The sequence below is a fragment of the Oncorhynchus gorbuscha genome, linkage group LG13 (genome assembly GCF_021184085.1).
Source record: "Oncorhynchus gorbuscha isolate QuinsamMale2020 ecotype Even-year linkage group LG13, OgorEven_v1.0, whole genome shotgun sequence".
Lineage (NCBI taxonomy): Eukaryota > Metazoa > Chordata > Actinopteri > Salmoniformes > Salmonidae > Oncorhynchus > Oncorhynchus gorbuscha.
The window spans coordinates 72,179,878-72,198,905 of NC_060185.1; the positions used below are offsets into that span (position 1 = coordinate 72,179,878).

The 19,028-nt window shown below is 42.1% G+C and overlaps 1 protein-coding gene across 1 annotated transcript in view; it reads left to right on the top strand.

Moving 5' to 3' along the window:
* Positions 1–19,028, top strand: part of LOC123994107 (gamma-aminobutyric acid receptor subunit alpha-2-like) — a 72,695-nt gene that overhangs the window by 44,015 nt on the left and 9,652 nt on the right. The window contains exons 8-9 of the mRNA XM_046296615.1: positions 2,046–2,198; positions 13,634–13,836. Coding sequence (XP_046152571.1) covers positions 2,046–2,198; positions 13,634–13,836 — 356 coding nt within the window. The remainder of the gene's footprint in view (positions 1–2,045; positions 2,199–13,633; positions 13,837–19,028) is intronic.

A 19,028-nucleotide genomic window follows, 5' to 3' on the forward strand; every position in this document is an offset into this window, starting at 1 on the left:
CCAGAATATAAAGAGGAGTGGGAGGTCCCGGTGCACAACTGAGCAAGAGGACAAGTACATTAGAGTGTCTAGTTTGAGAAACAGACGCCTCACAAGTCCTCAACTGGCATCTTCATTAAATAGTACCTGCAAAACACCAGTCTCAACGTCAACAGTGAAGAGGCAACTCCGGGATGCTGGCTTTCTCGGCAAAGTTACTAAGAAAAAGCCATATCTTTGTCCAGTGTCTGTTCTTTTGGCCATCTTAATCTTTTATTTTTATTGGCCAGTCTGAGATATGGCATTTTCTTTGCAACTCTGCCTAGAAGGCCAGCATCACTGTTGACGTTGAGACTGGTGTTTTGCAGGTACTATTTAATGAAGCTGCCAGTTGAGGACTTGTGAGGTGTCTGTTTCTCAAACTAGACACTCTAATGTCCTTGTCCTCTTGCTCAGTTGTGCACCAGGGCCTCCCACCGGGACCTCCTTCACACATCTAGATGGTCGGGTGGGGTGGGTGTGGAGCCAGACACAGCAGGGAATTCAAACTGTAGAACACTGTTCCTACATTTGAATATAAAAATTGATTTTATCAAACAAAACTATGCTACGGTTTATCTCTGGGACCCTCAGGATGACAAATCAGAGCAAGATTATTGAATGTAAGTACATTATTTACCTTCAGAGGTGAATGTATCAAACCAGTTGCCGTGATAAGTTGTTGTTGTACACTCTCCACAGACAATAGTATGGTATTGTTTCATTATAATAGCTACTGTAAATTGGACAGTGCAGTTAACAATAATTTAAGCTTTCTGCACATATACATGTCTATGTTCTAGGAATTTTTTCATATTACTTACAGTGTCATGTTAATCACATTAGTGCATGTTAGCTCAACTGTTCCAGTGGAGGGACACCAATCCTGTAGAGGTTTTTAATTTGGCATTGTTAAGCCACAGATAAAGAGCCAATAACAAGTATTTACCCCATTGCACAATTTCCACAAATTGTTGACATGGAGCCTGGATATTGAGAACCAGTTCATTGGGATTTGTTTTACCAATCTACACAAAATGCTCCATAATCTTTTGGTGTTTGAGCCACTTGATTGCAATGGCGGTAGAGGACCTTAAGTCTGTTATGTCTGTGGAGTGATTATCATCTTCATCCTGTAATTACAGTCTTCCCGCTCGCAGGGAAGCACGCATAAACTTCTCTGGAGTAAATCCCACCACGTCTCACAGATTCTCTCACCCCATCGACGACAGAGAGACATCAGGGCAGGCATGCAAATTAACCTCCCCATCTACAACAGAGAGACAATTTGTGCAGGCAAGCAAATTACCCTCCCCATCCACGACAGAGAGACATCAGGGCAGGCATGCAAATTATCCTCCCACATTTCCCAAGTCCCCATGAGGACAATGGCTATTTTAAGCTTAGGGGTTAGATTTAGGGTTAGAGTTAGGGTAAGGAGTTGGTGGTTAGGGTTACAGGATAAGTTTATGTTAAGGTTTAGGGAAAATGTGATTTTGAATGGAAATGTATTTTAGGTCCCCACAAGTATAGAAGAACATAACGTGTGTGTGAAGACAGGAGCGCGAGAGAGCATCAAGACTCCCTGTAAATGGGTTTTAAGCAGGCAATACTGCAAGTGCTCTCAAATAACAGGGAATAATACATATTTTGGGATTAGGTAGGTAAACAACTTTCTCTTCTCATCTTGGGTTCTCTTTGAGATATTCCCCCATTATAAGTCATGCATGCGGCATTGGCATAATTGAATGTCCTCGTTAGAGGTTTAGTTTTGCATTGCGGTTATACAATTACAATGTACAAAGCTTTATTCAATAGGCTTATTGTTTGAACACCGAAAAGTCCATAGTTTTTTGAACATTGCACATGTTCATATGTCCAAAGCATCCACATCCATATTATTATGAATTCGCATATGAACTGGTGAAAAACTAATAGAATCAGACGTAAATGAATAACGCTATCCTTCAAGAGTGGCACTGTAGTCGAGGCCGTATAAATGAATAAAGCACTCTCTCTCTCTACAGGCGAATACACTGTCATGACGGCACATTTCCATTTGAAGCGGAAGATTGGATACTTTGTGATCCAGACCTATCTACCATGCATTATGACCGTCATCCTCTCCCAAGTGTCCTTCTGGCTGAACAGAGAGTCCGTGCCAGCTAGGACTGTGTTTGGTGAGTATGGAACTCCTTATCCGACAGTGATGTTATCCTAGACCAGGTATTCCAAACTGGGGTACGTGCAATGCCGTCAATGGTACGGCAAATAAAAAAGTTTTGAATATTTTATTATACATACATACATACAGTGCCTTGCGAAAGTATTCGGCCCCCTTGAACTTTGCGACCTTTTGCCACATTTCAGGCTTCAAACAAAGATATAAAACTATTTTTTTTTGTGAAGAATCAACAACAAGTGGGACACAATCGTGAAGTGGAACGACATTTACTGGATATTTCAAACTTTTTTAACAAATCAAAAACTGAAAAATTGGGCGTGCAAAATTATTCAGCCCCCTTAAGTTAATACTTTGTAGCGCCACCTTTTGCTGCGATTACAGCTGTAAGTCGCTTGGGGTATGTCTCTATCAGTTTTGCACATCGAGAGACTGACATTTTTTCCCATTCCTCCTTGCAAAACAGCTCGAGCTCAGTGAGGTTGGATGGAGAGCATTTGTGAACAGCAGTTTTCAGTTCTTTCCACAGATTCTCGATTGGATTCAGGTCTGGACTTTGACTTGGCCATTCTAACACCTGGATATGTTTATTTTTGAACCATTCCATTGTAGATTTTGCTTTATGTTTTGGATCATTGTCTTGTTGGAAGACAAATCTCTGTCCCAGTCTCAGGTCTTTTGCAGACTCCATCAGGTTTTCTTCCAGAATGGTCCTGTATTTGGCTCCATCCATCTTCCCATCAATTTTAACCATCTTCCCTGTCCCTGCTGAAGGAAAGCAGGCCTAAACCATGATTCTGCCACCACCATGTTTGACAGTGGGGGTGGTGTGTTGAGGGTGATGAGCTGTGTTGCTTTTACGCCAAACATAACGTTTTGCATTGTTGCCAAAAAGTTCAATTTTGGTTTCATCTGACCAGAGCACCTTCTTCCACATGTTTGGTGTGTCTCCCAGGTGGCTTGTGGCAAACTTTAAACGACACTTTTTATGGATATCTTTAAGAAATGGCTTTCTTCTTGCCACTCTTCCATAAAGGCCAGATTTGTGCAATATACAACTGATTGTTGTCCTATGGACAGAGTCTCCCACCTCAGCTGTAGATCTCTGCAGTTCATCCAGAGTGATCATGGGCCTCTTGGCTGCATCTCTGATCAGTCTTCTCCTTGTATGAGCTGAAAGTTTAGAGGGACGGCCAGGTCTTGGTAGATTTGCAGTGGTCTGATACTCCTTCCATTTCAATATTATCGCTTGCACAGTGCTCATTAGGATGTTTAAAGCTTGGGAAATCTTTTTGTATCCAAATCCGGCTTTAAACTTCTTCACAACAGTATCTCAGACCTGCCTGGTGTGTTCCTTGTTCTTCATGATGCTCTCTGCGCTTTTAACGGACCTCTGAGACTATCACAGTGCAGGTGCATTGATACGGAGACTTGATTACACACAGGTGGATTGTATTTATCATCATTAGTCATTTAGGTCAACATTGGATCATTCAGAGATCCTCACTGAACTTCTGGAGAGAGTTTGCTGCACTGAAAGAAAGGGGGCTGAATAATTTTGCACGCCCAATTTTCAGTTTTTGATTTGTTAACAAAGTTTGAAATATCCAATAAATGTCGTTCCACTTCACGATTGTGTCCCACTTGTTGTTGATTCTTCACAAAAAAAATACAGTTTTCTATCTTTATTTTTGAAGCCTGAAATGTGGCAAAAGGTCTCAAAGTTCAAGGGGGCCGAATACTTTCGCAAGGCACTGTAAAATTGATGTCGAAAGTTTACATACACTCGGTTGGAGTCATTAAAACTAGTTTTTCAACCACTCCACAAATTTCTTGTTAACAAACTATAGTTTTGGCAAGTCAGTTAGGACATCTACTTGTGCATGACAAGTAATTTTTCCAACAATTGTTTACAGACAGATTATTTCACTTATAATTCACTGTATCACAATTCCAGTGGGTGAGAAGTTTACATACACTAAGTTGACTGTGCCTTTAAGCAGCTTGGAAAATTCACGAAAATTATGTCATGGCTTTAGAAGCTTCTGATAGGCTAATTGACATAATTTGAGTCAATTAGAGGTGTACCTGTGGATGGGTTTCAAGGCCTACCTTCAATCTCAATGCCTCTTGGCTTGACATCATGGGAAAATCGAAAGAAATCAGCCAAGACCTCAGAAAATAAATTGTAGACCTCCACAAGTCTGGTTCATCCTTGGGAGCAATTTCCAAACACGTTGATCTGTACAAACAATAGTACACAAGTATGAACTCCATGGGACCACGCAGCCGTCACACCGCTCAGGAAGGAGACAAGTTGTGTCCTAGAGATGAATGTACTTTGGTGCGAAAAGTGCAAATCAGTCATAGAACAACAGAAAAATCAAATGAAACCATCTAGTGTTCAGTGAAATAACAACACAATGTCAAATAATCGTCAAATAATTAAGATCCAATCACATTGACATAGTGGAGTGGTAACGTGCATGCAAGCAGTTGCTTCCGACACCACTTGGGTACACTGCAGCATCCACCAAGAGGCTCTTGCTGCCAAGGGAATGCCAGACAGCTTGAAAGACGTATTGGACACTACAGTAAAAATGCAAGGTCCCTGAACTCTCGTGTATTTTCTGCACTATGCAATGATAATGGCAGCGACCATGTATCACTTTTACAACATACAGAAGTGCACTGGTTATCAAGGGGCAAAGTATTTGACAAGGTTTTTTAAATTGAGAGACAAGCTTAAAGATTTCTTTACTGACCATAACTTTCACTTGTCTGACCGCTTGCATGATGATGAGTTTCTCACATGACTGGCCTATCTGGGTGATGTTTTTTCTCCCCTGAATGATCTGAATCTAGGATTACAGGCATTCTCCGCAACTATATTCAATATGCGGGACAAAATTGAAGACATGATTAAGAAGTTGGCGCTCTTCTCTGTCTGCATTTAATAAGGACAACACACAGGTCTTTCCATCATTGTATGATTTTTTTGTGTGCAAATGAACTCAAGCTTACGGACAATGTCAAATGTGATATAGCGAAGCACCTGAGTGAGTTGGGTGCGCAATTACACAGGTACTTTCCTGAAACGGGTGACACATTGGATTCCTTATCCCTTTCATGCCCTGCCTCCAGTCCACTTTCCGATATCTGAACAAGAGAGCCTCATCGAAATTGCAACAAGTGGTTCTGTGAAAATTGAATTTAATCAGAAGCCACTGCCAGATTTCTGGATTGGGCTGCACTCAGAGTATCCTGCCTTGGCAAATTGCGCTGTTAAGACACTGATGCCCTTTGCAACCACGTACCTATGTGAGAGTGGATTCTGGGCCCTCACTAGCATGAAAACTAAATACAGGCACAGACTTTGTGTGGAAAAATGATTTTAAGACTGAGACTCTCTCCAATACAACCCAACATTGCAGAGTTATGTGCATCCTTTTAAGCACACCCTTTTCATTAACCTGTGGTGAGTTATTCATAATTTGATGAACAAATAAGGTTTTATAAGTAAAATTGTTTAAAAAAAGAGCAAAATTATAGATTATTATTATTTGTCCTATAAGAGCTCTTTGTCACTTCCCACGAGCCGGGTTGTGACAACAACTCACACTCATTCTTATGTTTAATAAATGTATCATATAGTGTGTGTGTGGCAGGCTTACAATGATGGAAAACAACAACATTTGAGAGTGCGCTGACACTGGTGCTAGAGGAGGTACGCAGCTGGAGGGTGAATGTTTGAAGGGGTACGGGACTATAAAAACTTTGGGAACCACTGTCTTAGACTAACCCCTCTGCGTGTCTACTTGCGGTTCAGCGTTTCTCTGTGGTGCCAGGAGCCTTGGGGATGTGCCCTGTGTGTCCGTTAGCCTGTCTTCCAACCCACTCTGCAGCTCCAATAGCTGTTTGTATTTCTGTGCAATGAATGAGCAACACTTTAAATGTGATCCTGTGCAACATCCTGAAAAGGCAAGTGAATTTTCATTCTGCCATAGCAAGGTATTTTAATCGAGTGCTAGTGGCCAAGAGGAAGGCTAGTTTAATGGTGTGACCAGTGTCAACAGGACTTGGACTGTTTACAAAAGGCAGGGGGTTGATTGTAGTCCATGGGGGAATATAGACTCCAAAATATGCTTTATACACAAGGGGAGACATTGATAAATTGATTTTATTTGATATACTAAATAAACTAAAGTTTAAAAAATAACAATAACGAGGCTATATACAGGGAATACCGGTACTGAGTAAATGTGTGGGGTTACAGGTTAGTCTAGGTAATATGTACATGTAGTCAGGGGTAAAGTGACTATGCGGAGATGATAAACAGTAAGTAACAGCAGTGTAAAAACAAGGGGGTGGGGTGTCAATGCAAATAGTCCGGGTGGCCATTTGATTAATTGTTCAGCAGTCTTATGGATTGGGGGTAGAAGCTGTTAAGGAGCCTTATGGACCTAGACGTGGCGCTCCGTTACCGCTTACCGTGCGGTAACAGAGAGACCAGTCTACGACTTGGGTGACTGGAGTCTTTGACAATTTTTTGGGCCTTCCTCAGACACAGCCTAGTATAGAGGTCCTGGATGGCAGAAAGCTTGGCCCCAGTGATGTACTGGGCCGTACGCACTAACCTTTGTAGCGCCTTACCCTTACGGTCAGTTGCCGAGCAATTGCCATACCAGGCGACTATACAACCAGTCAAGATGCTCTCGATGGTGCAGCTGTTGAGGATCTGGGGACCCATGCCAACTCTTTTCATTCTACTGAGGGGGAATAGGCATTGTGGTGCCCTCTTCACGACTGTCTTGGTGTTTGGACCATGATAGTTTGTTGAGGATGTGGACACCGAGGGACTTTAAGCTCTCAACCCGCTCCACTAGAGCCCAGTCGATGTGAATGGAGGCGTGTTCGGTCCTCCTTTTCCTGTAATCCACGATCAGCTCCTTTGTCTTGCTCACGTTGACAGAGAGGTTGTTGTCCTGACACCAAACTGCCAGGTCTCTAACCTCCTCCCTATAGGCTGTCTTGTCGTTGTCGGTGAGCAGGCCTACCACCGTTGTGTCATCAACAAACTTAATGATGGTGTTTGAGTAGTGCTTGGCCACGCAGTCGTGGGTGAACAGGGAGTACAGGAGGGGACTAAGCATGTCACCACTGAGGGGCCAGTGTGGCAGATGTGTTGTTGCATGCCCTTACCACCTGGGGACTGCCCATCAGGACGTCCAGAATCCAGTTGCAGAGGGAGGTGTTAGTCCCGGGGTCTTTAGCTTAGTGAGGAGCTTTGTGGGCACTATCTGTTGGGGCGGTATGCAAATTGGATTGGGTCTTTGGTTCCCGGGACAATGGTGTTGATGTCATATCACTGCAGAGGTGAGTACCATTCACATGATAAATACAGTATATCACAAAAAGGAGAAGTACATCACAAAATAGTATGCACCGAAAAACAGAATACTGATGTGTTCATGGTAGAAATGGCCCATAGCTGTGTAAGCTTTAATCAGGCCATTTCTAGATATGATTGGATATGCTCTGAGAAGGAGGAGTTAGTTGGTTTATTATTCTTTGTGTCCCTTTAATTCTCCTCATTATTTCAGTGCCACAGAGAAGTGGGCAGCAAATGAACATTTAAGAAAAAACTTGGTTAAAGAAATTCAAAGAACTTATTCTGGACCTTAGTTCTAAAAATACTCTGAGTAAATACAGTCTCATCTCTTATCTGCAGATACTTTTTTCCCCCTCCCACTCATTAAAATAAAAGGAAATCTGAGCTAAGCTGAACTTCAGTGGGGACTCGCAATGTTTTCATACAGCCCTCAAATCAAAACATCAGGCACAAATGTGTCATGAGAAAATGTTAGATAAGTATGGTTATTTATTTTGATACATTTTGTGTCATCGATTAATGTAGCCTAGTGGTTAGGGTAGCCTTATGGTTAGAGCGTTGGACTAGTAACCAGAAGGTTGCAAGTTCATATCCCCAAGGTACAAATCTGTTGTTCTGCCCCTGAACAGGCAGTTAACCCACTGTTCCAAGGCCGTCATTGAAAATAAGAATTTGTTCTTAACTGACTTGCCTAGTTAAATAAAGGTACATTTAAAAGAAATGTCTCCATTGACATACAAGGTGCACTGTTTAGGTAGAAGACATCAAATCAAACTTTATTTGCCACATGCGCCAAATGCAACAAATGCTTACTTACCAGCCCTAAACCAACAGTGTAGACTTTACCGTGAAGTGCTTACTTACCTGCCCTAAACCAACAGTGTAGACTTTACAGTGAAGTGCTTACTTACCAGCCCTAAACCAACAGTGTAGACTTTACCGTGAAGTGCTTACTTACCTGCCCTAAACCAACAGTGTAGACTTTACCGTGAAGTGCTTACTTACCAGCCCTAAACCAACAGTGTAGACTTTACCGTGAAGTGCTTACTTACCAGCCCTAAACCAACAGTGCAGTTCAATAAGGAAAAAAGATTTACCAAGTAGGCTAAAATAATAAAAAGTAACACAATAAGAATAACAATAACGAGGCTATATACAGGGGGCACCGGTACCGAGTAGTTTACATGGTATTTTACTTACGCCTACAAGAAACCAAATGCACCATATGTTGCAATTAGGAGTGTTAACATTTAAATATTAAAACTTATAAACAAAATTGGGATCCTTAACGTTAAGAAAAAATCTCTAGCTGAAAAACAGAAGGAAGAGCCTTAAGAGCCTGGCCGCTCTTTGGGCTCCCGTACACACAGACAGAACCGGCATGTGACACACATCATAAAATAATGCACCGTTTACACAACCTATTGTAGCCAACACCACTATCGCCAATGATGACAACAACAGTGTCACATCAAAGGTGACAGGCTCATGGCGCTGAAAGGACAGTGACCCTAATACCTGTGCGTTCCATGGTGCTGAAAGGACAGCGACCCTAATACCTGTGCGTTCCATGGTGCTGGAAGGACAGCGACCCTAATACCTGCGCGTTCCATGGTGCTGAAAGGACAGCGACCCTAATACCTGTGCGTTCCATGGTGCTGAAAGGACAGTGACCCTAATACCTGTGCGTTCCATGGTGCTGAAAGAGAACCCCTTTTTAATGAAACGCATAGACAGCAGTCACACACAGAATCAAATCATGTTAAAGAATAAGCAGCCCATTCACTGGAGTAGGCCCCATAAAATCATAACAATACAAAAGCACAACCATTTAACTTTAACAGACTTCTCCAAGCTCTGATGCTGCTGATGGTCATCAGTAGCCTACCAAACTTGCTAACTGCCTGGTACTCAGCACTCTATTTTCCCTCTAATCACTATGACATCAGTGAAAATGTGTTTGAAAATTTAATCAAACACTTCATGAGAGCCCATGTGCTCATGTTGCGCAACATTTCTATATGCTGTGCAATTGCTCAAGAAAACAGAGTGATGGCCTCTACCAAAAAGAGGAGGATCCATCAGTTTTCAATAGGCTAGGCCTACTATATTTATTTCTGAACTTTACTAATATTAAGGTCATTGTTTATCTTTACAACAGGAGTAATAGCCTACCTGGCTGGCGTGAAAATGAACCACGGGAAAAGTGCATAGATTAGATGTATTTTTCCCTGCTGCCCCTGTTTTGCGACAGGAGCATGATAATGGTCCAATCTCAATCAAAACAAATTTTACGCATATTATTTAGTGTATGTAAAGAGGAGATTAAATCAAGAATAGTCTGATGGGTGACAATATTAGCCTATCACTTTGTGACTTTTTCTAATCATAGTCGCACACCTCATGTAGCCTAGCCCATATGCCTTTAGGTTTTGATAGGGTTTGTATCACAACTTAAGTGGCAAAATAACATCTTAAAATTAATCCCATGAATCTGATTTACAAGGGGTTTGAAGCTTAACTGACATACACTACCGGACAAAGGTTTTAGAACACCTACTCATTCAAGGGTTTTTCTTTATTTTTACTATTTTCTACATTGTAGAATAATAGTGAAGACATCAAAACTATGAACTAACACATGTGGAATCATGTACAGTAGTAACCAAAAAGTGTTAAACAAATCTAAATACATTTGAGATTCTTCAAATAGCCACCCTTTGCCTTGATGACAGCTTCGCACACACTTGGCATTCTCTCAACCAGCTTCATGAGGTAGTCACCTGGAATGCATGTCAATCTTTCCCCCTTCTGATGACCAGGTGGCGAATCGCATCTCTGCATGTCTGGCAGACATATCAGTGTGGATGACGGATCACCACCTCAAGCTGAACTTCGGCAAGACGGAGCTGCTCTTCCTCCCGGGGAAGGACTGCCCGTTCCATGATCTCGCCATCACGGTTGACAACTCCATTGTGTCCTCCTCCCAGAGCGCTAAGAACCTTGGCGTGATCCTGGACAACACCCTGTCGTTCTCAACTAACATCAAGGCGGTGGCCCGTTCCTGTAGGTTCATGCTCTACAACATCCGCAGAGTACGACCCTGCCTCACACAGGAAGCGGCGAAGGTCCTAATCCAGGCACTTGTCATCTCCCGTCTGGATTACTGCAACTCGCTGTTGGCTGGGCTCCCTGCCTGTGCCATTAAACCCCTACAACTCATCCAGAACGCCGCAGCCCGTCTAGTGTTCAACCTTCCCAAGTTCTCTCACGTCACCCCGCTCCTCCGCTCTCTCCACTGGCTTCCAGTTGAAGCTCGCATCCGCTACAAGACCATGGTGCTTGCCTACGGAGCTGTGAGGGGAACGGCACCTCAGTACCTCCAGGCTCTGATCAGGCCCTACACCCAAATAAGGGCACTGCGTTCATCCACCTCTGGCCTGCTCGCCTCCCTACCACTGAGGAAGTACAGTTCCCGCTCAGCCCAGTCAAAACTGTTCGCTGCTCTGGCTCCCCAATGGTGGAACAAACTCCCTCACGACGCCAGGACAGCGGAGTCAATCACCACCTTCCGGAGACACCTGAAACCCCACCTCTTTAAGGAATACCTAGGATAGGATAAAGTAATCCTTCTCACCCCCCCCCCCCCCTTAAAATATGTAGATGCACTATTGTAAAGTGGCTGTTCCACTGGATGTCATAAGGTGAATGCACCAATTTGTAAGTCGCTCTGGATAAGAGCGTCTGCTAAATGACTTAAATGTAAATGTAATCAACAGGTGTGCCTTCTTAAAAGTCAAGTTGTGGAATTTCTTTCCTTCTTAATGCATATGAGCTAATAAGTTGTGTCGTGACAAGGTAGGTGGGGTATACAGAAGATAGCCCTATTTGTTAAAAGACCCAAGTCCATATTATGGCAAGAACAGTTCAAATAAACAAATGACCATGCATCATTACTTTAAAACATGAAGGTCAGTCAAAACTGAAACATTTCAATAACTTTTAAAGTTTCTCCAAGTGCAGTTGCAAAAACCATCAAGCGCTATGATGAAATTGGCTCTCATGAGGACCGCCACAGGAATGGAAGACCCAGAGTTACCTCTGATGCAAAGGTTAAGTTTAGAGTTATACCATCCTCCAGAAATTGCAGCCCAAATAAATGCTTCCCAGAGTTCAAGTAACAGACATCTCAACATCAATTGTTCAGAGGAAACAGCAGAAATCAGGCCTTCATAGTCTAATTGCTGCAAAGAAACCACTACTAAAGGACACCAACAGGAAAAAGAGACTTGCTTGAGCCAAGAAACACGAGCAATAGACATTAGACCGGTGGAAATTTGTCCTTTGGTCTTGATGTCCAAATGTGCGATTTTTGGTTCCAGCCGCCATGTCGTTGTGAGACGCAATGTGGGTGAACGGATGATCTCTGCGTGTGTATTTCCCACCATAAAGCAAGGAGGAGGAGGTGTTATGGAGTGGGGGTGCTTTGCTGGTGACATTTAGAAATGAAGGCACACTTAACCAGCATGTATACCACAACATTCTGCCGCGATTGAGTTGTGCTTAGTGGGACTATCACTTGTTTTTCAACAGGACAATGGCCCAACACACCTCCATGCTGTGTAAGGGCTATTTTACCAAGAAGGAGAGTGATGGAGTGCTGCATCAGATGACCTGGCCTTCACAATCCCCCAACCTCAACCAAATTGAGATGGTTTGAGATGAGTTGGACTGCAGAATGAAGGAAAAGCAATCAAGTGCTCAGCATGTATGGGAACTCCTTCAAGACTATAGGAAAAGCATTCCATGTGAAGCTGATTGAGAGAATATCAAGGGTGTGCAAAACTGTCATCAAGGCAAAGTGTGGCTATTTGAAGAATCTCAAATATAAAATATATTTTGATTTGTTTAACACTTTTTTGGTTACTACATGATTCCACATGTGTTATTTCATAGTTTTGATGTCTTCTATTATTCTACAATGACAAAAATAGTAAATATAAAGCAAAACCCTTGAATGAGTAGGTAGTGTATGTGTGTGACCTATGAAATTTGATTTGATTTGAAATTACATGGATTTATTAGACTTTTAACGTGTGGAAGCCAGGAGATGCTAAATGTGTTCATTAACGAATGGTCAATGACGTGAGACCGCCAGTTATTTGCTTGACAATCGCCAGCTGATTAAAATTTGTGACCGCCACAGCCCTATGTATTATGTATTACAATATATAAAATTGTAATACAATGGTAAAGCTGTCCAGCTTGTAAAGGCCAAGCCAATGGCTGGCTGAGCAGGTTCAATGTTTCTATCCAGATACCACTAAAGAATATTATGATTGGATATTTTTTCTATTCAGTATTAACACAAACTGAAGAGATTCAATCAGAAAATTATTACAATATTGTAAAATGTACATTTTAATGTTTTTTTTTATGTATATTTTATTTATCTATTTCTATAAATCCTTAGGCCTTCAAGGCCCCGATGGTTCCCCACTGATCAAACCAAGATGAGCTATTTAACGTTAGCTAGGCTAACTTAGTCTACATAACTTTAACTGTCCACTTTCTCCCCTTCCAAATCCTACAGTAAATAACAACAACACCATTCAGATTATTAAATTGCAGCCTACCTGTTGGCTCTTGGTGTTGTAGCCTGTCCTTTTAATCCCATCTTCCATTGATTAGATGGGAAATAAATAAAATAAAAAATGTGCCTATATATCTCCTTATGAATTCAAGTTGTGCCCCAGTCTTTTCTTGTAACACTGGAGCATCCTAAATGTCATCTTGCTTTGATGTTACAGTAAAGCATTTGTTGGTACATGTTAAGTTATGCATTCTCCTAAATGACATAAAACAGTAACATTTCACTTCAAGTCTGCACTATACCGTGTCATTACTATACACCTAAACTACTTTGCTAACCCAAATGTAATTATTTGGCTGTACATGGTATCTGTTGATAAGGTACTTAAATAATAGAATGATAATCAAAGGGAACTGACCAAGCTGAAACTGTTTTGCTGTGCCCCTAGGTGTAACCACTGTCCTGACAATGACCACCCTGAGTATAAGTGCTCGTAACTCCCTCCCCAAGGTGGCCTACGCCACGGCCATGGACTGGTTCATCGCTGTCTGCTACGCCTTTGTCTTCTCTGCCCTCATCGAGTTTGCCACCGTCAACTACTTCACAAAGCGCAGCTGGGCCTGGGATGGGAAGAGCATTGTGAATGACAAGGTAATGGAAGCATAACCCCCCCCCCCCCTCCCCCGATGGCCTAAAAGGCAGCATTTTCAGAGATAGTAGATGGTGATCTGTTTGTTTTGAAGGTGGCCAACCCATATCCTTTGCATGTGTTGTGTTTGCATCAGCATTCAGGTAATTTCCTGTTCGACAGCCACAGGCAGTGCTGTACCTGGAAGACCATCTGCATATGTATGAATGTATACATACAGTGACTTCAGAATGTATTCACATCCCGTGACTTTTTCCAAGTCGTTGTTACACCGGCCTACACACAGTATCCCATAATGTCAAAGTGGAATTATATTTGTATAATACATTTAAAAAATAGTCAATAAGTATTCAACCCCTTTGTTATTACAAGCCTAAATAAGTTCAAGAGTGAAAGTAAAACATTTGCATAACAAGTCACATAAGTTGCATGGACTCTGTGTACAATAATAGTGTTTAACATGATTTTTGAATGGCTACCTCATCTCTGTACCCTACACCATCATCTGACCCTCAGTCAAATAGTGAACCTATTGGTGGATTGGTAAAAAGTAATAATATCCCTTTGAGCATGGTGAAGTTGTTAATTATACTTTGGGTGGTGTTTCAATAGACCCAGTCACTACAAAGATACAGGTGTCCTTCCTAACTCAGTTGCCAGAGTGGATGGAAACCTCTCAGGGATTTCACCATGAGGTCAGTGGTGACTTTAAGACAGTTACAGAGTTTAATGGCTGTGATAGGAGAAAACTGAGTATGGATCAATAACACTGTAGTTACTCTACAAAACTTAGTTAATTGACAGAGTGAAAAGGAAGCCTGTACAGAATAAAAAAATATTCCAAAACATTCATCCTGTTTTCAACAAGGCACTGAGGTATTACTGGAAAAAAGAAATTGGCATAGCAATGAACTTTTTGTCCTTAATACAAAGTGTTATATTAGGGGACAATCCAATACAACACACGACTGACTAAGTACCACTCTCCATATTTTCAAGCACAGTGGTGGCTGCATCATTAGTTATGAGTATGCTTCTAATCGTTAAGCACTGAGGAGGTTTTTAAGGATAAACAAATTAACGGAATTGAGCTAAGCACAGTCAACGTCCGAGGGGAAAACCTTGTTCAGTCTGCTTTCCACCAGACACTGGGTAATTAATTCACCTTTCTGCAGGACAATAACCTAAAACAAGGCCAAATCTACACTGGAGTTGCTTACCAAGAAGACAGTGAATGTCCCCAGTCCACCTGGCCATGCTGCTGCTCCAGTTTCAACTGGCCTGGGCCCTAGGACCATGTCCCAGGACTACCTGACATGAGGACTCCTTGCTGTCCCCAGTCCACCTGGCCATGCTCCTGCTCCAGTTTCAACTGTTCTGCCTTACTATTATTCAACCATGCTGGTCATTTATGAACATTTGAACATCTTGGCCACGTTCTGTTATAATCTCCACCCGGCACAGCCAGAAGAGGACTGGCCACCCCACATATGCTCTCTCTAATTCTCTCTTTCTTTCTCTCTCTCGGAGGACCTGAGCCCTAGGACCGTGCCCCAGGACTACCTGACATGATGGCTCCTTGCTGTCCCCAGTCCACCTGACTGTGCTGCTGCTCCAGTTTCAACTGTTCTGCCTTATTATTATTTGACCATGCTGGTCATTTATGAACATTTGAACATCTTGGTCATTTTCTGTTATAATCTCTACCCGGCACAGCCAGAAGAGGACTGGCCACCCCACATAGCCCGGTTCCTCTCTAGGTTTCTTCCTAGGTTTTGGCCTTTCTAGGGAGTTTTTCCTAGCCACCGTGCTTTTACACCTGCATTGTTTGCTGTTTGGGGTTTTAGGCTGGGTTTCTGTACAGCACTTTGAGATATCAGCTGATGTACGAAGGGCTATATAAATAAATTTGATTTGATTGATTTGGTCGAGTTACAGTTTTGACTTAAATCTAATTGAAAATCTATGGCAAAACCTGTAAATGGTTGTCTAGCGATGATCAACAACCAATTTGACAGAGCTTGAAACATTTTGAAAAGAATAATGGGCAGATGTTGCCAAATCCAGGTGTGGAGAGCCCTTACAGACTTAACCAGAAAGACTGACAGCTGTAATTGCTGCCAAAGGTTCTTCTACAAAGTATCGAATCAGTCGTGTGAATACTTGCAGTAACAGCCGTGTGAATACTTGCAGTAACAGTCGTGTGAATACTTGCAGTAACAGTCGTGTGAATACTTGCAGTAACAGTCGTGTGAATACTTGCAGTAACAGTCGTGTGAATACTTGCAGTAACAGTCAAATGTTTGGACACACCTCATTCAAGGGTTTTTCTTTATTTTTACTATTTTCTACATTGTAAAATAATAGTGAAGACATCAAAACTATGAAATAACACATATGGAATCATGTAGATACCAGAAAAGTGTTAAACAAATCTAAATATATTTTACATTTGAGATTCTTCAAAGTAGCCACCATTTGCCTTGATGACAGCTTTGCACACTCTTGGCATTCTCTCAATCAGCTTCTTGAGGTAGTCACCTGGAATGCATTTAAATTAACAGGTGTGCCTTGTTAAAAATACATTTGTGGAATTTCTTCCCTTCTTAATGCATTTGAGCCAATCAGTTGTGTTGTGACAAGGTAGGGGTGGTGTACAGAAGATATCTCTATTTGGTAAAAGACCAAGTCCATATTATGGCAAGAACAGCTCAAATAAGCAAAGAGAAATGACAGTCCATCATTAATTTAAGACATTAAGGTCAGTCAATCTGGAACATTTCAAGAACTTTGAACGTTTCTTGAAGTGCAGTCGCAAAAACCAGCAAGCGCAGTGATGAAACTGGCTCTCATGAGGACCGCCACAGGAAAGGAAGACCCAGAGTTACCTCTCCTGCAGAGGATAAGTTCATTAGAGTTACCAGGCTCAGAAACTGCAGCCCAAATAAATGCTTCACAGAGTTCAAGTAACAGACACATCTCAACATCAGCTCCTCAGAGGAGACTGTGTGAATCAGGCCTTCATGGTCGAATTGATGCAAAGAAACCACTACTTTAACTGTACATTCATGTACATACTACCTCAATTGGCCCGACCAACCAGTGCTCCCGCACATTGGCTAACCGGGCTATCTGCATTGTGTCCCACCACCCGCCAACCCCTCTTTTTACACTACTGCTACTCTCTGTTCATCATATATGCATAGTCACTTTAACCATACCTACATGTACATACTACCTCAATAAGCCTGAATAACAGGTGTCTGTATATAGCCTTGCTACTCGTATTTTCAAATGTATTTTTACTGTTGTTTTATTTCTTTACTTACCTACACACACACACTTTTTTTTCGCACTATTGGTTAGAGCCTGTAAGTAAGCATTTCACTTCGGCGCACGTGACAAATAAACTTTGATTTGATAAAGGACATCAATAAGAAGAGACTTGCTTGGGCCAAGAAACACAAGCAATGGACATTAGACTGGTGGAAATCTGTCCTTTGGATCTGATGAGTCCAAATTTGAGATGTTTTATTCCAACCTCCGTGTCTTTGTGAGACGCGGAGTAGGTGAACGGATGATCTCTGCATGTGTGGTTCCCACCATGGAGAAGGAGGTGTGATGGTGTGGGGTTGCCTTGGAGATGACACTGTCTGTGATTTATTTAGAATTCAAGGCACACTTAACCAGCATGGCTACCACAGCATTCTGCAGCGATACACCATCCTATCTGGATTGCATTTAGTGGGGCTATCATTTGTTTTTCAACAGGACAATGACCCAACACACCTCGGCTGTGTAAGGGCTATTTGACCAAGAAGGAAGGTAATGGAGTGCTGCATCAGATGACCTGGCCTCCACAATCACCCGACCTCAACCCAAACCATCTCAATTGGGTTGTGGTTGGGTGAATGTGTAGGCCAGGTCATCTGATGCAGAACTCCATCACTCTCCTTGGTTGAGTTAAGGACCGCAGAGTTAAGGTAAAGCAGCCAACAAGTGCCCAGCATGTGTGGGAACTCTTTCAAGACTGTTTGAAAAGCATTCCATCTGAAGCTGGTTGAGAGAATGCCAAGAGTGTGCAAAGTTGTCATCAAGGCAAAGGGTGGCTACTTTGAGTAATCTAAAATCTAAAATATATTTTGATTTGTTTAACACTTTTTTTGGTTACTACATGATTCCATATGTGTTATTTCATAGTTTTGATGTCTTCAATTTGATTCTACAATGTAGAAAATAATAAAAATAAAGAAAACCCTTGAATGAGTAGGTGTCCAAATGTTTGACTGGTACTGAATATATCTTTTCACATTGTGTGATACAAAAATTGTGTGATACAAAAATCAGGTGGTAACACAACAAAATGTGTAATAAGTCAAGGTCTATGAATACTTTCTGAAACCAATCAGGTGCCAGATCAGACAAATGAATTTGGCGATACAAACACAAAAGATCACAGCATATTTTACTTAAATGTTCAGAGAGGGAGAGTAAATTGGTACCCCATGAAGCATAGCCAGGATAAATGGGTAAATGTTCAGGGAGGAAGACCCCATGAATCATAGCCAGGATAAATGGGTAAATGTTCAGGGAGGAAGACCCCATGAAGCATAGCCAGGATAAATTGGTTAATGTTCAGGGAGGAAGACCCCATGAATCATAGCCAGGATAAATGGGTAAATGTTCAGGGAGGAAGACCCCATGAATCATAGCCAGGATAAATGGGTAAATGTTCAGGGAGGAAGACCCCATGAATCATAGCCAGGATAAATGGGTAAATGTTCAGGGAGGAAGACCCCATGAATCATAGCCAGGATAAATGGGTAAATGTTCAGGGAGGAAGACCCCATGAATCATAGCCAGGATAAATGGGTAAATGTTCAGGGAGGAAGACCCCATGAAGCATAGCCAGGATAAATTGGTTAATGTTCAGGGAGGGAGACCCCATGAAGCGTAGCCAGGATAAATGGGTAAATGTTCAGGGAGGAAGACCCCATGAAGCATAACCAGGAAAAATGGGTAAATGTTCAGGGAGGAAGACCCCACGAAGCATAGCCAGGATAAATGGGTAACTTTTCAGGAAGGGAGACCCCATGAAGCATAGCCAGGATAAATGGGTAAATGTTCAGGGAGGAAGACCCCACGAAGCATAGCCAGGATAAATAGGTAAATGTTCAGGGAGGAAGACCCCTCG